We start from the raw sequence: 14384 nt of genomic DNA on the forward strand, positions 1-14384 counted from the left end.
TTTCAGGGTTCTCTGTGGGTTCTGGCAACAGGGAAGCTATTAACATTTCTCACCTATTGTTCGCAGACGATACTTTAGTCTTTTGTGGGGCTAATTCTGATCATCTTCATTATCTTCGTATGCTTCTTATTTCTTTTGAAGCTGTGTCAGGATTGAAGATTAACCTGGCCAAATCTGTGATGGTTCCTGTGGGTGAGGTGGATAATATGGACGGTCTGGCTAACATATTGGGTTGTGGAGTGTCCTCTCTTCCTATAAAGTATCTTGGTCTTCCGTTGGGAGCTCCTTTTAAGGCTAAGTCTTGTTGGGATGAAGTTGTAGGGAAGATTGAGAGGCGGTTGGCTAGCTGGAAGCGGTTGTATTTGTCGAAGGGGGGTAGGGTTACCCTTATAAAGAGTACTCTCTCCAACCTTCCTACATATTTTCTCTCTCTATTCCCTATTCCCTCCAGTGTTGCTAGTCGCATTGAGAAGCTGCATCGTGACTTTTTGTGGGGTGGCATAGGCGACGAATTCAAATACCACTTGGTCAGTTGGTCCAAGGTTTGTCATCCTATTTCTGAAGGTGGTTTGGGCATAAGAAATTTGAGAATTTTCAACAAGGCGCTGTTAGGGAAGTGGTTGTGGCGTTATGCAAATGAGAGAGAAGCTCTGTGGAAATCCGTGGTGGATGCGAAGTATGGCTCTACTAGGGCTGGTTGGTGTTCCTTAGATCCCCTTGGGTCTCACGGTGTGGGGAGTTGGAAGAACATAAGGAAGGGGTGGAGCTTGTTTTGTAGATATACCAGACTTATCTTGGGCAATGGGTCGAGGATTCGTTTTTGGGATGATGTTTGGTGTGGAGAGATGCCCCTCAAGGAAGCCTTTCCAGTTCTTTATGATATAGCTTGTGTCAAGGATTCTTTGGTAGAAGACCATTTGGTAGTGGTAAGTGGCTCCTATCAGTGGGATGTCAGATTTTTCCGTGATGTTCACGATTGGGAGGTGGACGTTATGGCTTCCTTTTTCTCCTTACTGTATTCATCCAAGGTGGCTCAAGATGGGGGGGACAGGCTTTGGTGGACCCTCTCTCGCAAAGGGTTTTTTGATGTTAGATCATTCTATAAGGCTCTTGCCTGCAAAGAAGCTTCTTTTTTCCCCTGGAAAAGTATTTGGCGGACCAAGGCCCCATTGAAAGTGGCCTTCTTCGCTTGGACGGCAGCGTTAGGGAAAATTCTCACCTTGGACAATCTCAGAAAGAAGCGTGTCATTGTGATTGATAGATGTTGCATGTGTAAAATGACCGGGGAGACTGTGGATCATCTTCTTCTTCATTGCGAGGTTGCACGCGCTCTTTGGTATGTCATCCTTAGCCGGTTCGGTTTGCATTGGGTGATGCCTTCTCGGGTGATAGACTTATTTGCATGTTGGTGGTCGGGGGGACGGTCCCGTAGTGCGGTCGTGTGGAAGATGGCTCCTTGTTGTCTTATGTGGTGCTTGTGGACGGAACGCAACGATAGACAGTTTGAGGACAGAGAAAGAACCATAGAGGAGCTCATTTCCTTTTTTCTCCATTCTTTGTACTCCTGGACGGCTGCGCATTTAGCACCTCTAGAGATTAGTTATAACGATTTCCTTGTATTGCTTTCTTCTTCTTCTTCTTAATTGTCTCTCTTGTATACCCCCTGTATACTTGATTGCGTTTTTCTAATAAAATTTTCTTCTTACTTATCAAAAAAAAAAAAGAAAGAAATAAAAAATGGAACCAAAAAAAAAAACCACAATTCCTTTGTCAAGGAGAACCAACCCCCACAACCGTGGCCTGGGTTTCCAAGGTTAGAGCCCATGGCCTCCATGGGTCTTCTCGACCATGGAGCAAAACCATGGTCATGGAGGCTGTGGGTCTCTTTGGCCATGACCATGGGACTCATGGCCATGGAGACTTGAGGTTGGTCCTCCATGGCATCCTCCCTCCACAGCCGTGGAGGTTGACTGGCCATGGAGGTGTGGATTTTTTTTCTTTTAATTTTATTTGAAAATTTTCATCTGAGGGGTATAATTGTGGTTTTGAATAATTTTTGTCATCTACTTGATGGAAACCTTATAGCAGTCTTGATTTACAGATGCTAGAAACACAGGTAGAAAATTCATCAAATTGACATTTGGGACCTCAAAATCAAGAAGCACTAAAGCACATGGGGTTGTAACATATTTTCTCTTAATTTGCTTCGTACCCAAAAAAGGGAAAAAAATGTCCTAAAAAAAAAAGACAATTATTTTTTCTTTCTAGGTTTCCACCTTGAGTTCGAAGGGGGCTATTAGAATATAGGATAATCTTCCATATTAGGTTTGATATATGATTCTATCCTCGTTCTACCTTACTTAGTACTTTTGGACTACGGCTTATGTCCATCTTTTGTCTTTTACTTTTGCTGACTTTCTCGCTCGTTTTTCTCTTTCTAATTAGGTATTTTCTTTGTATACTCCCAATATATTAAGGGGCGTCTTACGCTTTTTTAATGAGATTAAAACATATGTGTGTGTGTGTGTGTTTCTTATTAAGTATTTACCACAAATGTGTGATTGTAATCATATCCTAGAGATTTGAGTACCTTTCCGTACAAATAGGACCATTTGTATTGCAAACATCATGAAGCCAATAATATCAAAATGTAGCCCTAATTCTTGCGTTCTCGAATTCTCTCCGCTTCCACTCTTTCTCTTACATTCTATATTTTCTTATATATTTCAACAGTGCACACACGATTAACAACATTGTATCAACTGTGGTATTAGATGTGCACAACACACGAAATTACAAGAAGGGGGGATAGCAACACTTAAACCAAGGACTAGACTATGAATTTCAAAAGCTTAAGCTATGATGTTGTGGGCATGTAATGTATATGAAACTCACAGAGATATAACACTAACAATAGTAAAGAAACTCAACGACGACATTCCACATTGAAGTATGAATTCAAAATTAAAATTTACCTCCAACTGTTTCAAAATAGATTCATCCATGATCATGCAAGAAGTGAAGGTAATTGAAGGACAACATTTCTCTACGATGGGGATTGTTTGTGTATGATGTGGCACCCTCATCTTCATCTGCGAAAAATCAACCTTGGTCTTAATTTGTAGGCTAAGAAATCTGGTTGAAAAGTATACCTTTTACAATATCTAAATAATATTAAAAAAAAAAAAAAAAAAAAAAAAATCTAACCTCAAAATCAATTAGTTTGACTTCAAAGTGATCATAAAGATCTTGAAGTTGGAAGCTCATAGAGAAGTTATAGGTGGAACTTGAATTTAAGAAATTTTTCAGGTTACAACGTTCTTCCTCAAATTTTGAAGGGAGAGAACCTAGATCACATTTGGATTTAAAAAGAAGAGCTCCAAATTCCAATACCTGTCAAAAAATTTCAATAAAAGTTTGACATATAAGACTAAAACAGAAAAATAATTAAAATGAGCAGATAAGAGATACATGGCAGTAACTGATGTAGCAGACACAAATAAGATGGTGAAAACCAAAATTAAGTATGCAGCCTCTCAATGAAAGTATCTGACCTAATAAATATTTAATTCATGTATTTCAAGACTAGAAAAAGAGGGGGGGGGGGGGGGGGGGGGGGGGGATTTGGTTGTTGTTTCAAAGGTGAAATTATTGAGCTTGATCAACCACTAAGGACAGAAACCCAATATATGCAGAAAGTGAATATAAAAACAACACATGATAAATGAAGCATAACAAAGAGCATAAGATTATTGCAGTAAACATGTAGATTTATAAAGGTAAATTCTAAGTTCCAACATGATGAAACATCTCAGCACTGAATTGTCAGATCTCAATAAGCATGATGCAATCAAATAGTAAAAGAACAAAGGAAAAGGGATATGAGCTACTTCGAGGAAACTGTGACCTCTAAGACACCAACAAAGGCTCTAGGTTTGATAATAATTCAGCATGATCTTTATTCATTAGGGTTTACACTTAAATAGAAGACAGTTAGGTCATAAGACATAACCATTAGGTCTAGCCGTCGTTGCATCATGCAGGAAAATCTAACAGGAAAGAACAAAACTAGTGGAATACTATTCCTTATTAGTTATAACATTTAGGGAAAGAAAATATGGAGATATACTACTCCTTATTCACTGCTGGTTTCTGCACTGCCGGCTTCTTGGGGGCTACAGTACTGCCACATAGCCCTAGGAAATCTGACCGTATCAAAGTAACACATGCAAACAAAAAAAGAAAAAAGAAAAAAAGAAGCAAAAGGACTCTAATTATACTGACACACTATGATAGGTAGCACACAGTAAAAGAAGGAAGTACCAAGTCAAATTGCTCGGAAATTGCATTTTCCCAAGGAACATTTAGGACAATATTGATGATACTAACGTCCCACATCACTTTCTTACGACTTGATAAAATGGATCTGCAAAAGATATTGATATCTATATTACATACTACTGGACAAAATGTATATACGCACAATCAACTAGCAGTCAAGAAATTCAAGAAAATCTATATATGTCAAATACAAAGTTCTTTATTCATAAAAAGAAAGGCAACATCTCAGTTGCAAACGAGAAAACTTACTCAGCTTTTGATAACAGTCTAGCATTGGCATTTTCGATACCATTCAGTGATAAGAGGAGCTGCAGTAGGGCAGATGTAAGTGTTAACATCCAGATACAAAATTTTGAAGCAAAACAAACTAAATGATGGGCGACAGTATAATCATTTTTAAATTTCTATCGTATTACAAAGAGAGAGAAAGCTAGTTAAAAAGCTTCACCTAACTAAAGGACTCTAAACTGTTAATTACCAAATTTTAAACAAGCATATACATGTGACTTGAGTAGTTTTATATCTTATCTAAATTTTCTAAAAGTTTATCTTACCTAGGAGTTTTGGTTAGCTTTACTTGGCCACTTTACCTATGACTTACTTGGGTTTGCCGTTGGGTTCTTCTTATAAGTCCAAATCTATTTGGAATGGTGTTATAGAAAAAATGGAAAGGAGGTTGGCGGGGTGGAAGAGGATGTACTTGTCGAAGGGTGCCCGGTTGACTCTTATTAACAGTATGCTCTCCAACATGCCCACTTATTACTTATCTTTGTTTCCTATTCCAGTGAGTGTAGCTAATCGCCTTGATAAAATTCAAAAGGATTTTCTTTGGGGAGGCATTGGTGAGGAGAAGAAATTCCATCTAGTGAATTGGAACAAGATTTGTACACCTTTGTATGCAGGTGGGTTGGGAGTACACAACCTCATCCAGTTCAATAGAGCGCTCTTGGGTAAATGGTTATGGAGATATGGTAGGGAGAGGGAGGCGCTATGACGTTTGGTGATTGATACCAAATTTCAGAGTCTAAAGGGCGGGTGGTGCTCGACAGAGGTTTTGGGTTCTTTTGGAGTGGGAGTATGGAAACATATAAGGAGAGGGTGGGAGAAATTCTGTAGTTTGTTCGTTTTGAAGTGGGGAGTGGATCTAATATTAGTTTTTGGCAAGATTGGTGGTGTGGGGAAAGTTCCTTGAAGCAATGTTTTCCAGCTCTTTTTTGTTTAGCAAGGAACAAAGATGCGTTGGTGGCGGATAACTTGGTGGTCCATAATGGTGTAACTCAGTGGAATGTTCTTTTCGCACGACAAATCCAGGATTGAGAAATGGATATGGTCCTTTCTTTCTTCGACCGATTATATTCCACTTCGATTCGTCATGGAGAGGGTGACAAATTAGTGTGGAATCCCTCTAAAAAAGGTTTATTTGAGGTGAGATCATTCTACGAAGAACTCTCTAGGAAAGATGGTCCATTTCTTTCATTCTTTCCTTGGAAGAATATTTGGCGAGTTAAGGCTCCAACAAGGGTGGCTTTCTTCGTATGGTCAGCAGCTTTGGGCAAAATCTTGACGCATGATAATTTGCGTAAGAGGAATGTAATTGTAATGGAGTGGTGTTGTCTATGTAAGAAGAGTGGGGAGTCTATTGATCACTTGTTGCTTCATTGTGAGGTCGCCCGGGCTCTTTGGAGCTACGTTCTTATTCTATTTGGGGTGGAGTGGATTATGCCTAGAACGGTGTTGGAGCTACTAAATAGTTGGGGGGCGGCGATTGGGAATGGTCAACTCAAAGAGGCTTGGCGGTTAGCTCCTCTATGCTTGCTGTGGTGTATTTGGAGGGAGCAGAATGCCCGTCTGTTTGAAGATGTAGAGACGACTATGGTGGAGCTACGGAAGGGGTGGCTTACTACTTTATATTCTTGGATAGCGCCACATCATAGTTTGAATGTCTTTACTCTTGTAGAGTTTCTAAATGTATTTCCTGTCCGACCCTTTTAGGGGCTCTCTTGTATACTTCCCGTGTATAAGGGTTGCGCCCCTTTGCGCTTTTTAATAAAATTACCATTACTTATCAAAAAAAAAAAATATTTGTATTGTGTCTCTTCTATAAATAACAAATGTTTTTTTTTGATAAGTAATTTAAAATTCAATAAAAAGCGCAAAGGGGCGCAACCCTAATACACGGGAAGTATACAAGAGAGCCCCTAAACGGGAGGAACAACTAATAAATTAAGAAAGTCTACGTAAGTAGAAACACCTAGATGGCAAAGATGGGGCGCTATCCATAGATATAGCATGTTAAATAAATAACAAATGTATGTGGGGGGTAATTAACTTTTGCCCACCAGTCACTCATTTAACCTCTATTAATTTACATGGTATTAGAACATTCTTACAAATAGAAAGAAAATAAACATTCTGTTTTCATTGGTTATTCTATTTGCTTTTACCCTTTTCTTCTTTCCCCTTCACTCATCTCCTTTCTACGGTTTTACCGCACCATTCAACGTTCACCTTCTCAATGCGATTGTCTGCTTGTCAATGTCGGTTCGGTGAGAGCTCCTGATGCCCTGATGGTGAGACTAAGAAGCAGCCTCATTGAAACTCCAAGGTTTTCCTCATCTTTTGTTTTATTCCTTTTCTTCTTTTCTTTAATTCTCAAACAAACTGTAACCTTGTTTTACACACCATTATCCCTTCAACAAAATACCATGTTACCCCTAATAACATTCAAAAACCCTAAAAATATCAAAGGTATTGTTAGGGCAATAGTTCTGAAAGACAGATTGCCTATCTTTTCTTTAATCTCGAGCGAAATACGATCAGGCCGGGGGGGGTAATTCAAACTCCTCAGGTTCACAGCCCATTAACAGTAACTCTGTTTCTTTGTCTTCTTACGTTGTTTCAACTCAAAAGCTTCTGCAGTCCTTAAACTAGCTTTCTTAATTGTAAAACCAAATATCTAGAGCCTTTAAACTTACCTACATGGATGGTAAGAAACCCTAATCACTAGATCAAAGGGCTGCCCAACATCAGCATGGGCCTCCCAATAGTAGATCAAAGTGGAAGAAAGCAATTCCTTGAGCAATGCCAACATAGTGACCAATCAATGTGGTAAGAGCATTCACAATGAGCTCTTTACATTTAGGTTTTCTTTAAAAATCTACAAAACTCATAAAAAGACCCATTTAACAAGCTCCCTTCTTTACTTCAGTTTTAACAAATGCTAGATATACTCCCTACAAACCAAGAGACAAAAAGTAAAAGTCAAATAATTTTTTATGCTTATTTTTTACTTTCCCATTACACTTGCGTTCTTCCACGCCACGTAGCCTGAAAGCCCTTTCTTTCCCCCTCCCCACTATCGTCGTCGCACAAGCACATCCAGTGGAGAATGACTGAACAAATCAAGCAAGTACGTCACAGCCAGGCCAAGAGAAAGAGGGAACCAGACTGGACTGCTTCTCCGTCAGCACAGCCAGGCCCTACTGTGAGTTTGTTCTCTCTTATTCTCTACGATTTTGGTATACCAAATTGATTTATAGTTGGTTAAAGTTGTTGTTTTGGGGTTTTCTTGTCATTTGGCCGATTGGGTTGAGGTGGTTTTCAGTTCCTCCTCAACATATGGGTGTTAGTTTCCTTTTGAGATTTTGGTTTGATTGGTTGGTTGACGAATCTTGGTTTGAATGGGTGTTTAAACACGGTGGGTTGTCTTTGATTTTGATTCTGAATTTGGGGTTTGATTTGTAGTGTAGATGGCCGATTGGTTTGATTCGTCGCCTTCCTCTTTTAATGCCACACACAGAGAGTCCCTTCCCCATTTTCTTCTTCCAAACGATATGCTCTCCCCTGTTTTGTTTCAAGCAAAATCCATACCCTTTGCTGTGTTTGTGGCTTCATTAATGATCACAGTACAAACAAAACACTGCATGACAGTGCAAACCACGAACCACGACAGTTGAAACCAAACAATTGCTTTCATTCCAATCTCTCATATCAGTTAAAAAGAGAAATCTAACTTGAAATTATAGCAGTTAAAGTGGTTGGTTTGAAACTAACAAAAAATCTTATTTAACTAAAGTAGAGAAATATGTAAAGAGTTTGATGTTTGGTTCCTTTTAAAGGAGGCTCTCCAAATTTGAAAAAGTAAACTATTCTCAAATTTACCTTGTGTTTGAAGAGCTCATTGTGAATGCTTGCATCCTCATCAGAAACTTCAAAGCTATATGTTAATAGTTGCACGAGAATAATGATTCACACACTCTTTTCTCGATTTATTAATGCACAAGACAGTTCTACTGTGTCTCAACTACTAAAGGAGTCCTAGTGGATCTCTTGATAGAGTATCCGGATGATAAGGTATGTTAAAGAGTCCTAGTTGTAATTAGAATACTATCTAGATGTTAGATTAGATTAGTATTACATAACTATCTATATCCGAACTATAGATAACATTTATCTTGCAAACATGTTATCCTGTAAACATGTTATCTTGTAACCTCTATATATTCTTCGATACACACTTACTAGATGAGCAAGAGTGAAACCGGTATTATTCAGCCAAAGCATTGTGTGCTTCTACATAGTATCAGAGCCCTCATAGAATAATGTCTTCTCCTTCCTTTTTGTTTTTTCCACCCGTCATCATGTCTGGTTCTACTGCTTCCTATACCGCTTCATCCCCTACTCGATCCGAGAAACATCATTCTTCCAATCCTTCCTCCTCCAATGTGATCTTCACTGTTCCGAACATGAATCACAATTTGAACATCAAGCTATCCAACAGCAACTTCACCGGTTGGAAACTCAAATTCTAGCCTATATCAAAGGCTAAGATGCGTATGGCTTCCTGGACGGCACTTCTCAACCTCCAGCCAAGACCATCCCGAATCCTAGCACTGCTGCAGGTGCACCCGCAACCATGGCGAGTCCAGAGTACCTTGCCTGGTGTCAACGGGACCAAATGATTCTAAGCGCGTTGATCTCCACGCTCACCAAGCCACTCGTTGTCCACGCAGTAGGCTGTGCTACTTCCCACAATCTCTAGACAACATTGGTCACCATGTTTGCTTCTCAAGCAAGATCCCAAGTTATGCAGATTCACTACCAACTTGCCACGACCAAGAAAGGTAGTTCCTCCATTAGTGAATACTTTCAGTCCATCAAAGCCATGAGTGACAACCTTGCTACTGCCAGACAGCATCTCAACGACATTGAAAGTGTCTCCAATCTTCTTGATGGCCTTGGATCAGAGTATGATCCGTTTGTTATATCTGTAACAACTCAATTGGACCCTCTTTCCTTAGATGAATTGTATGGTCACCTTCTTGCCCACAAGATGAGGAATGAGCATCATCTTTCCTCCACGGAGCCAACCCTACCAGCTACTCACTTTTCTACTCGAGCCCCCATGCCCCATGGACGTGGGCGCAGCTTCTACCGTGGCAGAGGCCCTCCTTTTGGTGATCGTGACTGAGGCACCTATTTTCAGCAAGATCAAGCAGCAGCACCCTCTAGACCTATTTGCCAACTCTGTGGGAAGATTGACCATACTGCACCAAGGTGTTACAGCGTCCTAATCCTGCTCTAGCTGCACCAAATGCTCAAGCTTACTACATCACCTTCGCTGCCCTCTGAAGAGAATTGCTACCCTGATACGGGTGCCACCCAACATATCACCAATGATCTCCAGAATCTGAACTTGACCTCTGAGGAATACATTGGCCAAGATCAGATTCGCATAGGGAATGGTACAGGTTTGTCTATTAAACATTCTGGGTCTGCCTCCCTTTTACTCGTCACAAATTCTTACTCAAATAATTACTTCATGTTCCTCTCATTTACAGAAATCTTCTTTCCGTACGTTAATTTGCTTTTGATAATTCTGTTTTCTTTGAATTTTACCCTTCTCACTTTGTTATCAAGGATTGCAAGACTGGGACTCCAATCAACCAAGGCCAACTTAAAAATGGCCTCTATCAACTCTTTCCTTCACATGTGAATTTATCCACATCTCAAGCATTCGTTGGTGAGAGGACTACAGCACATTGTTGGCACAAACGATTGGGACATCCAGCCCTTCGGATTGTCAACCAAGTTCTATCCAAGTTTCAACTTCCAATTTCTGCAAATAAGGCACTGCCACCTTGCACCGTCTGCCCTCAGGCCAAGGGTCATCAGTTGCCCTTTTTTCTTTCAACTTCTAAGCTTTGTAATCCTTTAAAACTTCTTTATTCCGATGTTTGGGGTCCTTCCCCAACTCTTTCAATAAATGGCAATCGATATTATGTCTCCTTTGTGGATGATTTTACTCGTTTTACTTGGGTTTATCCTATTCAATCTAAATCTGAAGGTATGTCTATTTTTATTAAGTTTCAAACCATGATTGAACGCCTACTCAATGCCAAAATTAAATGTGTACAATCTAATTGGGGTGGCGAGTATCGCAACCTTCATAAATATTTTCAATCATCCTTCATCGTGTTTCCTACCCCCATACTTTTTTTTTTTGATAAGTAATTGTAATTATATAAATATAAAAAGCGCAGAGGGGCGCAACCCTTATACACGGGAAGTATACAAGAGACCCCTAAAAAGGACGAACAGAAATTAACTTTAAAAATTCTACAAAAGTAAAAGAACTCGAACTATAATGGGGCGCTATCCAATAAAATAAAGTATTGAGCCACCGCTTCCGTAGCTCCACCATGGATGTCTCCACATCTTCAAACAGTCGAGCGTTCCGTTCCTTCCAAATACACCACAGCATGCACACAGGAGCTAACCGCCAGGCCTTTACAGCCTGACCAACCTCAATCATCCCCCCCCAACTATTCAGCAACTCCAACACCGTACGAGGCATAACCCACTCAACCCCAAAACGCATAAAGACATAGCTCCAGAGAGCCCGGGCGAACTCACAGTGGAGCAATAGATGATCAATGGACTCCCCGCTCTTCTGGCATAAACAACACCACTCAATTACTATCACCTTCCTCTTACGCAAGTTATCATGCGTCAGAATTTTACCCAAAGCAGCTGACCAAACGAAGAAAGCCACCCTTGTTGGAGCCTTCACACGCCAAATATTCTTCCAAGGGAAGCACGGAACCAATGGGCCATCCTTCCTAATTAACTCTTTGTATAAGGATCTCACCTCAAATACACCTTTTTTCGAGGGATTCCACACTAACCTGTCGTCCTCCCCATGTCGATTCGAAGTGGAGTATAGACGCTCGAAGAAGGAAAGTACCATATCCAACTCCCAATCCTGAATTTGTCGAGTGAAGATAACATTCCACTGGATAACACCATTATGAACCACCAAGTTATCTTCCACCAACGCGTCTTTATACCTTGCAAATCTAAAGAGAGAAGGAAAGCATTGCTTCAAGGATCTATCCCCACACCACAAATCTTGCCAAAAACTAATGTGAGAACCATTCCCCACTTCAAATCGAATAAAATTTCGAAAATCCTCCCACCCCTTCCTAATATGCTTCCAAACACCTACTCCAAAAGAACCCAAAGCCTCTTTCGAACACCATCCCCCTTTTAGACTATCAAATTTGGCATGAATCACCGAACGCCATAAAGCCTCTCTCTCCCTACCATACCTCCATAACCACTTACCCAATAGAGCTCGATTGAATTGAATGAAATTGTGAACTCCCAACCCACCAGCTTGCAAGGGTGAACAAATATTGTTCCAATTTACTAGATGAAATTTGGCCTCTTCACCCATGCCACCCCAAAGAAAATTTTTCCTAATTTTATCAAGACGATTAGCCACCCTCACTGGAATAGGAAACAAAGATAGGTAATAAGTGGGAATATTGGAGAGCGTACTATTGATAAGAGTCAACCGGGCACCCTTTGACAAATACATCCGTTTCCAACCCGCTAACCTCCTTTCCATTTTCTCAATAACTACATTCCAAATAGCGGTGGACTTATAAGAAGCACCCAACGGCAAGCCCAAGTAAGACATAGGCAAAGAAGCAACCCGACATCCAAGAAGATTCGCCAACCTTCCGACATTCTCTACTCCACCAATAGGAACAATTTCAGATTTTCCTAAATTGATTCTCAAGCCAGAAGCCGCCTCAAAACCTAAGAAAATACATCTCAGATGTCGAATCTGTTCTTCTTGAGCTCCACAAAAGATCAGAGTGTCATCCGCAAACAGCAGGTGATTCACAACTAAAGCCTCAGAATCCCTTGACCCCACTGAGAAACCTGTCAAATTACCTTGATCCAGTGCAGCAGTCAGCATCCGACTCAATGCCTCCATAACAACCACAAACAACAGAGGAGAAAGAGGATCTCCTTGTCGCAACCCACGCGAACTACTGAAAAAACCGGCAGGGGTTCCATTTACAAGAATAGAAAATCTCACCGAAGAAATACAAAAACGTATCCACTTCCTCCATTTTTCCCCCAAACCACATCTCTGCAGCAAATAAAGCAAGAAATCCCAGTTCACGTGGTCATAAGCCTTCTCCAAATCCAGCTTACACAGAAGTCCAGTTTCCCCCGATCGAATATGACTATCCACACATTCGTTTGCAATAAGCACAGAGTCTAGTATTTGTCGGCCTCCAATGAACGCATTCTGAGAGTTGGAGATAATCTTTCCCACTACGGACCTGAATCTGTTAGCAAGAACCTTTGAAATAATCTTGTAAATCCCCCCAACCAAACTAATGGGGCGAAAATCTCTCGCATCCATGGCACCATTCTTCTTAGGAATCAAGGAGACAAAAGTAGCATTCAGGCTCTTTTCGAGCTTGCCTCGAGCGTGACCCTCCTAGCCGACAGTTCTCTTCCCAAGACCTTTTGGGATGAAGCTTGCCTACCATCATGTTATTTAATCAATTGGCTACCTATCCCTTTGCTGCAAAATATTTCTCCTTTTGAAAAGCTCTCTCTCTTTTTTTTTTTTTCTTTTTGATAAGTAAGAAAAACTTCATCAAAAAAGCGAAAAGCGCCCCTAAGTATACAGGAAGTATACACATGAACAACCCAGCTAGCCCACAAAAGAGAACCCACAAGGACCTACACACACACACACAATACCCAAAGCCCCAAAAATCCAGAAGATACTCCCATAAAACCCAAACTACAGAAGAAGCCCCCACCCAAAATACATGGAAAAACCCCCAAAACCCTAAACCCGAAATACAAGCAAACCCAAAATACAGAGGGAAAAACCCAAGAACAACAACCCTCAAAAGATTCCAAGCAAAAACCAAAAGCCCGAGGAATAACCCACAAACCAACCCAAGCATACAACTCTACAACATAAGGTTCTTTCCTTTCCTACTCCTAGCGGAAGGCTTAGCATCGCCATAGTTGATAAAGCTATGCAGATTCAGAAGCTCCCCCTTGCCTTTTGAAAAACTCTTCCCACGTAGACTGCAACCTATGCGTACAAGATCACAAAATAATATCGAAAAATAAGGCAACCCACAGATGGCACGGTCAGGTATCCTCTCGCTAAGGCATTACTCTCAGAATCTGTACTTTTGGAACCTACTTGTTTCTCTAATGTTGTCAAGGTCAGTGAATGGCGCAATGCCATGCAAGTAGAGTTCAATGCCTTACTCAAGAACCAAACATGGTCTCTTGTTCCTCCACATTCAGCCAAGAATGTCGTAGGATGCAAATGAGTTTTTAAACTCTAGAGAAAGGCTGATAGATCTATCGAAAGACACAAGGCATGGTTGGTTGCTAAGGGATTTCATTACTATGCGGGTCTAGACTATGGTGAGACCTTTAGCCCTGTGGTAAAACCAACTACCATAAGAACAGTTTTTTCCATTGCATATTTTGCAGGCCGGTCAATCAAACAAATCAACATTCAAAATGCATTTCTGCATGGTCTCGACTGAAGATGTCTATATGGCACAACCACCGAGTTTCATTCACCCAAATCTCCCCCACCACATATGCAAATTGCATAATGCGATTTATGGTCTAAAACAGGCACAGCGGCCTGGTTTTCTCGCTTCAGTGGACAGCTACTAAAGATTGGTTTCCATGGTTCA

The 14384-nt window shown here is 40.6% G+C and overlaps 1 protein-coding gene across 3 annotated transcripts in view; it reads right to left on the reverse strand.

The window, feature by feature from the left end:
• LOC133867717 (uncharacterized) overlaps positions 1-14384 on the reverse strand; it is a 116047-nt gene that overhangs the window by 46676 nt on the left and 54987 nt on the right. For all 3 annotated transcript variants that reach the window (XM_062304484.1, XM_062304485.1, XM_062304483.1), the window contains 4 exons: positions 4591-4649; positions 4324-4426; positions 3208-3393; positions 2976-3092 (listed from right to left, as the gene is read on the reverse strand). In XM_062304484.1, coding sequence (XP_062160468.1) covers positions 2976-3092; positions 3208-3393; positions 4324-4426; positions 4591-4649 — 465 coding nt within the window. The remainder of the gene's footprint in view (positions 1-2975; positions 3093-3207; positions 3394-4323; positions 4427-4590; positions 4650-14384) is intronic.

This window comes from Alnus glutinosa, chromosome 5 (genome assembly GCF_958979055.1).
Source record: "Alnus glutinosa chromosome 5, dhAlnGlut1.1, whole genome shotgun sequence".
Lineage (NCBI taxonomy): Eukaryota > Viridiplantae > Streptophyta > Magnoliopsida > Fagales > Betulaceae > Alnus > Alnus glutinosa.